This window comes from Panicum hallii, chromosome 5, assembly GCF_002211085.1.
Source record: "Panicum hallii strain FIL2 chromosome 5, PHallii_v3.1, whole genome shotgun sequence".
NCBI classification, from domain to species: Eukaryota; Viridiplantae; Streptophyta; class Magnoliopsida; order Poales; family Poaceae; genus Panicum; species Panicum hallii.
The window spans coordinates 28,820,865-28,832,257 of NC_038046.1; the positions used below are offsets into that span (position 1 = coordinate 28,820,865).

Sequence of the window (11,393 nt, forward strand, 5' to 3'; positions counted from 1 at the left end):
CAGATCTCCTCGCAGCGGACCACCACGACCTTTTGGCCATTGAGCAGCTCCTTGGCGACGATCGAGGAGAGGCGGCCGAACATGAGGTGGTGCGCATCCACCACGATGCGCTTGGCGCACACACCGAAGCCGGACACCCTAGCAGAAGGTATCCCTATCCGTATGTACCGACAACTATGTTTTCACATTTCTAATGGCAACCCAACATGCATGATTCTAGATCTCAATCTTATAGTTGCAAACATAACTAGGGCACTAGCATCCAAGATGCCTATTGATATGAAAGAAAAAAAATCTTAACATAGCCATGGTTCATTAGAGTTCAATTTTCCTAATTTTCATAATACTAAATTAGGAATATTGGGTGTATAAGTTTTTGTATGTATTTTTGAACAAAATTTTAATTGTACTTTGTTTCCTAATGATAGCAAATTGCTCTGCAGTTGTCATTTATATTTTTGTGGTCTATGGTAGGGCGCGCAAAGCGTGCTTAATGTTCTAGTTGGGATGGAACACCAGCTTGGCACAGGGCATGGCCGCATGGGGTTGGGGTTGGCCAGGCCAGGTCGTGCTCACTCAGGCTAAGATGCCATTGCCATGCGCCCTTTCGTGCCAATGCTGCGAGGGCGTACAGGGTGTGCTCCTAGGAAAGCTGGAATGCTGGATTAGGAGTCTTCCATGACACAACGTCCACTCTCCAAAACGGTATTCTGGTACAAGCACAAGCACAGGACGTGCAAGATCCCTCACAGGCTGAAGCGATCTAGCATCTGTACTGGTGCCACACCTCGGCCTTGACCAGGTTACCTACATTACCTACACCACAGATAATCAGTTGCTGGCAACAAATTTTCAGCAGCAGGATTTCATAACACAAGCTGCCAACTGGCGTATGAGACCACTGCTTGCAGACTTCCTCAACAACCACCACGGAAAGACCTCCCAGTGCAGAAAAATTCCAAGGACTGCAAACACAACTGCTCACAGATTAGCTAGAGGCCTTTTTTTTTCTGATGCTAGCTAGCTTGGCAACATTCAAGAGCATCTTCGTGCCTGTACTATTGTGAATGCCTGTGCAGCAGGCTCTGCAATCTGTTCAATGGGGCGCCTTATGCCTCATTTCTGTAACCTGTGTTTGATCCTTGAATAAAGTTATCCATTATAAAAAAATAGTTCTAAAAAAACAAGTAAATAACACATCAATTTTTATAGAAGATAAATCTGTGTACACACATCTAAAGGGCCAGCAGGAGTCACATGTATATGTGACCTTGGCTCTTGTAAGGTCGAAGCAACTGTTGCTTGGTCCCTTCTTCGTGACCTTGGCGGACATGCACTTTCTACCTAAAATGCCAGAAGAAGCAAGGCAGTTATGAGAAAGAATGGTCTAAACAATGAGCTATCAGGCATCGTATCAAGCAATCAACATAATTTCGAAGTTTTTTAAGGCACGAAACATCATGACTTTATATATAAATGTAGCATTTCCTTTTGGCCAAACAATGGATGCACATTACATCAAACGATCAATCTCCAAACTGAAATATCCAAGCTTGAATGTTGCACTCAAAAAGATAAATGTAAAATAGAGGGCAAACAACAGAACTTGCACAAACTTCCTCCAACCATAAAACTTGAAGTTCTGATTTATCAGAGGACCTTGGGATTCAAGAAATTCTCTCTTCAAAAAGCCTTTGTTTTATGTTTTGCATTGTGAACAAAGGCAACATCTCAAAAAAGAAAAAAGAAGACTGGTGTGCCATTCAAAGAAAGAAAATCACGGCTGTATGTTTGCAGCCTGTTGTTTAAGCTTCTCTTGTTTATTCGGATTATACAGCAGCCAGACTTAAACAAGAAACTGATATATATACAAACAGTGCTGACAAGGTGCCATATCAGACGACCTGTTGAATCAATCAGGTGTTATATCAACTGAATTAAACCAGTTTATGGGAGGTGATATCATTCCTTCATGTATAAATGCTAGTATGTTACTGGACCACAAGGTAGGAGCTACGAAACAAAATGTGATACTGATCCTGAACAGTGTATTTTCACCATTGACTTAAGCACTTGAGTAGATAAGTTCATAAGTTTTCATAAGAAATGTATTTAGGATGTAACAGGGATCTGACTGACAATCAATGCACTTGGTATATAACACTTATTAAGCATTGCTCAAAAAATTGCAATCTTGAAACTAAAATATTCGACCTTGAACAAATGCAAACAACAAAACGGAGCTGCAAAGTAGAGGGAAAATACAACAAGACTTACATAGAGTCTGTTATGTTCAAAGTTTGGTAACTTCCTTCTTCAACCACAAACCACGGAGCCTTGATTCATAGCTCATGAATATCTCTCGATTTGTTGCATCCTTGAGAACATGAAAGGCAAGATGCTTGATCTCATCCGACACGTTGTCCATGTCATGTAACACTTTTAAGCATTTTGATATTGAGTATTCATTTCCTTGTTTTGTAGCTAGAGGCTGCTAAATGAATGGTTTTAGTTATAAAAAATGAATGGTTTTAGAGTAGACAACAGAAAAACAGACCGAGTTAAATGTAATAAAACACAATTAGAAATAAGAAAACTTGACTGAACAAAGATTCAGTGGCAAACTACCTCCTGACTCCTGTGGTTGCAAAATACACAGCTGCATTCTTTTAAACAGAGATAGAAATTAGGAAAAAATCTTAAATACCTCAGTCAGAATATCCATGTTCCCCAGATACGATGTATTGCCATTTCGATTAAATGTATTGTTTCCAGGGCCAGCATGTATGCATTGCCTCTTAGAAGGTTTCCCTGCAGCACAGCTGCCACGATTTCCTGTCCGTCCTGATGAAGGTGGCACTTGACTTTTCACCACAGGACATGAACCCAGGGTAATGTGCCTCTTTAGATGGCTAGTGCCTGCTGTTTTGGAGCAAGCAAAGGTTCTCTTGCAATAATTACAGCATGCTCGTGTGCATCCATCAGAATTGGTTTCAGTAGTGAAATGCTCCCAGATGATGGAATTCTTTCTCCGACGTCTTGCTGTGGTTGGTGGTGCGTCTGGTGCTGCCTCAGCAGTGTCATTACCATGAGGCATTTCAATACCTTGAACAATCTGCTTGTCATGGATGGCGATTTGATTACAGCGGATAACTGAACAACCATGAACCATCTTCCTACCAGGGACCATTTCATGGCCATGTCTTGATGTGGTAGGTGCCGCCTCAACAGTGTAAGTACCACGAGTCATTTCAATACTGTGAACCATCTCACTGTCACGAATAACCATTTGGTTGCAGTGGATCATCTCATCACTGTGATCCATCATGTTGCTGCATCTTGATGCGGTAGTCACCTCAGCAGTGCCATTATCATGAGTCATCTCGATACCTTGAACCATCTCACTACCACAGATGACATTTTGTTTACTGTTGATCATCTGACCACCATGATCACTAGAGACCATCTCGCTGCCATATCTTGATTTGGTTCGTACTACTGACTCAGCAGGGTCATTACCTTGAGTCGTCTGAATACCTTGAACCATCTCACTGCCATGGACAACCATTTGGTTATAGGGGATCATGTCACCAACAAGATCTAGCCTGCTAGTAGGGATTGTCTTGCTTTTGTGAACCATCTTGTCACATTGGATGCCAACCATCATATTCATCTAACAAATAAATAAGAAACAATTGCAAGAATTATTAATGAACAAAGTTTTGCAAGAATGGTTGCAGCAGCATTTAATTTTAGGGGCAAAACATCGATAAACTTAAATGGCAATACAAAGTACAATTGCTATACAACAAATTGTGAGTGAACAAAGATGCACAGGCAATTATCATGTATGGCTGGTACACAAAATGTTGGAATATCTTTTGATAGAAATACAAGTCGGGGGGTAAAATTCATAAATACCTCAGTTTCTTCAATTGCCGAAAGATTTTTTGTTACAACATCCCCAATAAAATTAATAGTCTCTGCAGCAAAGTTACCACAATTGACCAGTGTAAGTAGTAACCAAAATGTGCAGTTCACTCATACTTTTCTGTTGAACATCTATCTCAAGTGTCAAGTGCAGATCACTTACCGCTACCAGTTTCCACCAACACAGCAGGTGGCCATGGCATTTGCAAAGGATAACCAAGAGCGCTGCACTCAAACTCAGCATCGATACACATTTTCTTCAGATTGATGGCAAATTGGTGGCACCGACCTCCACCTAGAAGAGCTACTCCATTGGTTACGACATGGACTTGATTCAGTTGGGCATCCCTGCCAAACACTTGGCTAACTGGAACTTTGTTCTCTGGCTCCCACGTCTTGGTAACACCATCCTCCTTTAGCAGCCACACTTGCAAATGAAGGTTGTTAATGCTCCCAACAAGGCCCACAAGGCAGCAGACACCATTGACGGTGTCTCCTATGGCATACATTGACAATTGGAAGAAGGGGAAGGGGAGACCAAGTATGGAGAATTCCACAGTGGCCGTGTCGAGCAAGAGCAATGAAGTATCTTCGTATCTCCAAAAGATGAGCCTACCGGCGTGCATCGCCTGCTCATGTTGAGGTCTGTTGATGTTCATCACCCACTGATGGCGATGCCACTGGCGAGTACATGAGTCGTACTCAGCAGCTCGCACCATCTGGTCACGGCCACGGTGCTGCACACTGACCACGCGGAACGATGCCGCATCGTCGCTATGGCCTTGCAACAAGCATTCAGAAATGAAGGTGCCTTCGAGGGGGCTATTTTGCGGAAGCGGAAGCCATAGGGGTTCGCGCCCGGACACGGGGTTGTACACGGCGCGTGACTCGCCTCTGGAAAGGAGGAGGCGGCTGTTGTGGCAGTCAAGGAGGCGCCACTCCGGGTGGCTCCCGAGGCCGGTGAGATTGAAATCGCCCGCGCGCACAAATTTGGCAAGGGCGCGATCGGACCGGACCGAATCCGCAAGCTGGAAAGAGGGGAGCCCGGCGTGCGAGCGCGGGACATAGAGGCCGAGCAAGGGCGACGAGGTGTGGCGGGAGCGGTACCTGCGGAGGAACCCAGGGGAGGAGGCGACCTGGCGCCAGCGCCTCGACGCGAGCGCAGCGCGTACGAGGGCAGCCGGCGACGGGAGGCGGAGCAGGATCTCGGCAACGGCGTGGAGGTCGTCGGCGAGGGAAGTGGTGGTGGTGGGGCCATCATTGATGAGCTGTGCTGCCATCGGCCTGGAGAGGCGTCGGTGGTCGGGTGGATCCGTGGATGGCGGCCGAGGCGCGGCCACGGTGCGAGGCTTCCTCCCGTCGCTCACCACTGGATGAAGAACGAAATGAATGGAAGTAAACGGCGGGGCGGCGCACAGGGCGAGAGTGGAGATTGCGACGCTCTGCGGACTAGGATGAAAACGACAAATTTCAATATTTAACATTGAATTCGCATTTCTTACATTTTTTAACTCTCAATTTGTCGGTCTTTCAAAATATAACCCGCTGTGAATTCTTTCAATTTGAAAATTTTTTCCTCCTTTTCTCAATTTCTCTCTTTTCCTTTTTGATTTCATTTTACACGTTAAGGAAATGGATAAATTTGCCTTTAACCTCCTCGCGTATCTCTTCATCTCAATCGCCGGCGTCCTTTGCTCACTCGCCACTCTTCTGCTGACCTCCACCGTTGTCCCTCGTCAGCCTCCAGCACCGGCCGCCAGCTCCGCTACATCAACACACTTTGCCACTAGAACCCGCGTCCGCCCTCCCGCCGCTGCCATCTTTCTTGTCACCGTCGCGGCAATCATAGTTGCAACCCCCGCGGCGACGATCGACCTCCAAGGACGCCACGAACATTTCACGTAGCGGTGGGGCCGCTGCTGTCCGACTGGCCAGCCACCAAACACCAGCCTCTTGATTTCGTTCTCCTCCTCCTTCCATTCAGCTACCAGGGGCTTGCCCCTATCCCCGCCAGTTTCGTCACCATGGCGGTGGGAGAGGAAGTGGTGCAGGCAATCGCAGCGCCTAGAGCTGGTGCTGACCCCACGCTGCTTCGGACCTAGCGGCGCAGGTGAAACCTCAGGCTAGCGGCCCTAGTTGCGTAGGCCGGCATGGCGTAGGGCTCCTGGACGGGCTTGGCGCCTGCTGGATCTTTTTTAAAGGACGGTTGAATCCAATTGGTCATGGACAAAATGGTCCGCTCACTTGGTTTTAAACTGAACACGAAAGAGAGAAGAGAGAAATTCAAAAAAGGAGAAGAAATCATCCAAATCGAAAGAATTCACAAGCGGAAGTTTATATTTTGAAAGGCTTAAGACGTGAGGTGTGCGAATTTGATGTTAAATATCGAAATTTCTTGATAAAAACCATGGAATATAGTCGGGAAAATGGGTCCAGCTTTTAATATCAGATTTTTATTCTAGACCAGGGGAAATCTACATTCGGTGCACGTGTTTTCAAAATATAGTGAACAAAAGATTTATATTTACCGTAAGTTAACGTCTTATGTTAATACTAATAAAACTTGCAATTATCCATGAGAAAGTTCCTAATATAACACCGGATACAAAGCTGATTGCCTATGACACTAGAAATTTTTTATCTTCCTTATTTAACACCGAGATATATTTTTTCATTCCTTTCTCGTCACTTATGTTCCTCATTTGGCACCGGGATATGTTTTTCCTTCCTTTATTGACACTTCCGTTAGTTTGGCTGATATATCCTACCAATAAAGCTGCACAATGTGTTTACAAATTCCAACAACTTTAGCCAGATAATTGTTCAATGAAAAAAATAGAGATTAATGATCCTCTCATTCCAAAATTTAGCACGAACATGCATTCTCAAAAACAAACATTATAGGATTGGTGCCCTCTATAGAAAAACAATTTTTTCTATGAAATATCGTGTATGTGTATAGAACCAAGCAGGTCAGGCTGCATCACGAGTTCACGACATCATGACCGTGACATGCTGCTCGAATACCATGACGCACTCGAGCACCTCGCAAAAGGTATAAGCCAGGATGAAAAGGCCATAGTAGAAATACCAGTGTTGTATATTTTACCCACAATTTGTATTTCTCTTAATGTCCGGGTTTGCGGAACCTTTACAAATGTTCACTATCTAATGACAATCCACTAAGATTTTAAGTCAAAGCGATCATAACTTTCTTTAGTGAGGAAGTGCCTTAGCTAAGGACCACATATCAAAATTCTCAATAGGACTGAGCTATACGCTGTCAATACAACCCCTCTTGCCCTTTCGGTAAGATTATCATAAGCTAGTGTTTCTAATTAGTTAGCCAAGATTAGAGCCATGTAGTACTGTGGTTGCACTATTTTTCTAGGTGGTTCTCCATATTCTAATTAAGCATATGATCTTGATTAACAACATTAAATAACCGAGAACATGAAGTAAATCAAGTATAACATTTGTTTCAAGTTAACCAACCATAGCCTAAAGGTATACGCAACTAGCAAAGCTACCCAACATAAAGTAAATAACCCAGATTTAATTAAGAAAATACAATAGAAACTAGGTACGTCCTTAGTTTGGGATCCATCATATTATAGACACATGCACGCATATAAAGTAAAAGTGTGTATTAAAGATTACTGGGATCGGAATATGATCAAAGGATCAGTGTCTTCAAAGGCTTGGTCTTGCTGATCCTCGAACTGCGCATCGTCTATCGCATTACACAAGTACATATAGGCAAATAAGTATAATAAATATGAAACAATATACCAAACATTATAAACAGAATAAAATAAGGTGATAAAGCTATTGTACATATCACAAGGATCGAGTGAGCACAAGAATCGATACAAATGGAGTTAAAACGAAGAAGTTATGACTAAAATATGGTTCCAGGAGCTTATTTGTATAAAATTTGAATCTAAAAGGGCTCTGAATGAACCGAGGGCTAAAATAGAATTAAACCTAAAACTTGGGGGGTTAAATTGAAAATAGAAGGGTTTTGGATAGTGGGTTCAAATTTTAGAAAGCTTAGGGGCTAAAACAAAAAAGAAAGGAAGCAGGACTGTGGGTTGATTTTGATAAAACCGAGGGGCTTATGTGCGAAAGGGTCTAGGGTTGACCGGTGTGTGTTTGCTTGACTTGGGTCAAATCGGAAGGCTCGGAGGCGGCACTGGGTGGCCGGCAGCGCGGCGTACGGCGGCGGGCTCATCGGAGTCCACCGAAATTGGTTCTCCGGGGCTCGGTTCGGCTCGGGAAAAGGTCGGGAAGAGAGCAAGGATGACGGGGAACTCATCTAGGGGCTTGGGGCGGAGAGATAGCATGCCGGAGGGGGCGCACGGCGGTGAGGCGGCTTGGCCGAACTTCGACGAGCGATTGGACGCATGAGGGAGTGAGATAGAGAGGGAGAAGAGGGCTAAAGGGTTCCTCTTCACCACGGGGAGCTCCGGCGGTGCACGAACATCGAGGGGGATCCACGCGGCGGGCCAAGCTCAGGAAGAAGGCGGGGGCGGCGGCTGGGTTGAGCGAGGGCAAAGGTGGCGATGCAGGTAGGTGGGAGTCAAGGGGGGTCGCGGCTGCTTTTATAACAACGGCCAAGGGGGTCTTCGCGTGCGTGCCTAGGGCACAACGCAGTTATGGCTCTTGGTCAGACTCGGTCGGGTCAGAGTCGGTCCGAGGTGGGAGATGGACCCTACGCCGAGTCCCACCTAGCAGCGAGGGCGTGAGGGGGGAGGAGAGAGGGAAAGGCGGACTGGGCCAGGAGATCGAGCTGAGCTGAGGAAATGGGCCGCGTGTGCAGGGAGAGAAAAAGAGAGAGAAGAAGAGAAGAGAGTGCGGTGGACTAGGCCGGCGGGGGAAGGGAGAGAGAAAAAGAGAGAGGGGGTTGGGCCGGGCCAAAAGAAGAGAGAGGGAAGGAAAAAAGAGAAAAGAGAGAAAAAGAAAAGAGAGAACGTTTTGAAATAAAAGAGAAAAGAAAATTTATTTGAATTTAAATTCAACTGAAACTCAAAAAATAAAACAATGCAATGCGGCATGAAATGCACAAAATCTATATAACCTTATATTTATTTTTATGGCTATGTAATTTATTTAAATTCATGATAAATGCTCTAAAATTGAAGAATAAATAAATAAAACATAAATGACCTTGCAATAAATCTACTCACTCTGCCCCATAATATAGCTATTTCTAAAAATTTTTAGATAGATTAAGGATGGAGTGTAAAAATCTATATTACCCTTTTTTAGTTACCATGCACTACTTAAGATATAATTATAGCTTTTGTATCTAGCTTGCATGCATATTTGTATACCATAATTAATTTGCATTTAAGGAGGGACATTTTAGACCTCGATTCATAACAAAAAAATTCACTTAGAAACTTAAAAGTAGCTATATTATGAGACAAAATTTGAATGCTAGAAATAGCTATAATTTGGGACGGAGGGAGTAACAAATTTTATCTGGGATCCTAAATTGAAAAATTAGGGTGTTACAATTGATGCCCCGTTTTACACGATCAAATTTGCAATCAATAAATAATCAAGCATCACTGGTCGTTGTAAATTCAAATAATGGAAAAATATGTAACTGAAAGGACACTACTGAGCAAATCATTTGATCAGTCGATAGACCCGTTGCTTGCATGATCAATTTTTCATATATACACAAAGTATTTTATAATAAGATATTACTAACAAACTATGAAATGTAGAGTTTGCTAACAGAAAATTAATAAAGTCACCTGATGTAAATTCATCAGTAGGTTCTTGGTGGCCAACACTCAACTTTGCTTAATAAGTAAATCTAGACAAACTAAATTAGTGTAGATGATCATTAAAAATACTATAAACCAATTCAATTCAAAAATGTTTTATAGATGCAGCATACATAGCACGTATCTATGTCTGAGTTGGTTTCGGAGACATGCTCTCCCAACACTTGTGGATGTAAGTCTCGGAATGGAGATATCGGAACAAATACAACAGAGAAGGAGATATATAGTGTACGTGTTTGGGTAGATCTGCGACCTCACTTGTATAGGCACGGGGAGAGAGAAAGGAGTCAATAGTATTAAAGACAATTAATTATAAAAGAAAATAGTAATCCATGATTGCGCCTTCCTTAATAGTACTGGAAATTATTTATAGTTATAGTCTTACTTAATCGCAGAAGGAATTATTCATGATTATAGTCTTCCATAATCGTAGAAGAAGGAATCATTCATGATTATAGGCTTCCTCAAATTACTCTAATTATAGATGGGGGAACATTGATGTGATTGTTTGTGTGCATGGTGATCGTGACAATTTTAGGAGGTTGGGAAAGACCATAGATTTAAATGGAAGGAATTGCTATGAATGCAGAAATTTTGTAAGGCTGGCAAATGATGGGTGTGGGGTACGTATTATTTGCCATGTTGTCAAAGGAATGCAATAGCCAATCAATATCATATAAAAAGAAGGCAATCAACAAGACATACAAAAGAAAACCACATGACTATAGACTATGCAAAAGGATTCCATACGAGATTATAAGAATGTAATCACGGTGATCGACGCCGAAAAAAGGAGGAAAGAGACATTGGATATGTGAGGCGCTGGGTGAAGAAACTTTTGGATTTTAGATAGAAATACATTTTGCAATGTCCAAGAAAATCAGGTTATATCCTTTATGTCAAACCCCGAGGCCTGACATACTGGCCCTATGAGCAAGATAGCGGGTCTAATCTAGGTGAGAAATATTTTTCATTATTTCTCTATTGTATTGATAGATTTGTTGTTGTTTGTTCATGTTCTATGGTTAGGGTTCATCGAATTGGATAATTCATTCACTTGCAAGGTTGTGTCCTTTCTGGGAGTGGAATAATGTGTCCTTTTATTTTCATAGTAGAGATGCACGTGCTACAAGCATGCATGTGTTTTGAAAAAACTTGATAAATAAGAATTTCATATTCATAGAATTTCTAGAAACCATAAAACTATTGTATAAAAATATATATGATAAACAATAAATTGTATCAAATCCATCATAAACAAATTTAACTTGTCTAAAAAGTGATTATACAATTAGATAGAAATAATTTATTGATATGTTAACAATCCATCATTAACTAAATATAATGGATTCATACGAGCTTTGAAATTTGTCCATTATGAAGTTAAAAGGGATATACACAGATTATAGATACATAGAGATAGTTATCTTACAAATACAGTCACTCCTTCAACATGTAAAGAGGCATTATACATTTAACTAATCAGAATCACTTTTTAATTCTGCAATCACTTTTGTATCAGAATCACAATCACTTTACATCTAACTAATTTTGCTTTTTCATCCCTCATATGCCATTTTGTTAAATTCCACTGTTACCGGTGCTGGAACTCTCCAATTGTGGCGCAGAGCTCAACAACGGCTCGGAGCACAGAGGGGTTTG

At 42.4% G+C, this 11,393-nt stretch overlaps 1 protein-coding gene across 3 annotated transcripts; it reads right to left on the reverse strand.

Moving 5' to 3' along the window:
• Positions 1-1,116: 1,116 nt before the first annotated feature.
• On the reverse strand, positions 1,117-5,344 carry LOC112893791. Of its 3 annotated transcripts, none has more exons than XM_025961287.1 (5): positions 4,094-5,344; positions 3,922-3,983; positions 2,708-3,673; positions 2,278-2,494; positions 1,117-1,340 (listed from the first exon to the last, which is right to left on the reverse strand). In XM_025961287.1, the coding sequence occupies exons 1-4, from the start codon at positions 5,208-5,210 to the stop codon at positions 2,294-2,296; spliced, it is 2,346 nt and encodes a 781-aa protein (XP_025817072.1). In that variant the 5' UTR covers positions 5,211-5,344; the 3' UTR covers positions 1,117-1,340; positions 2,278-2,293. The 3 variants fall into 3 exon arrangements, with proteins under 3 accessions (XP_025817072.1, XP_025817071.1, XP_025817073.1); XM_025961286.1 differs by having other exon boundaries at positions 1,117-1,344; positions 4,094-5,331; XM_025961288.1 differs by having other exon boundaries at positions 1,117-1,344; positions 2,278-2,491; positions 4,094-5,319.
• Between the last annotated feature and the right edge of the window lie 6,049 nt (positions 5,345-11,393).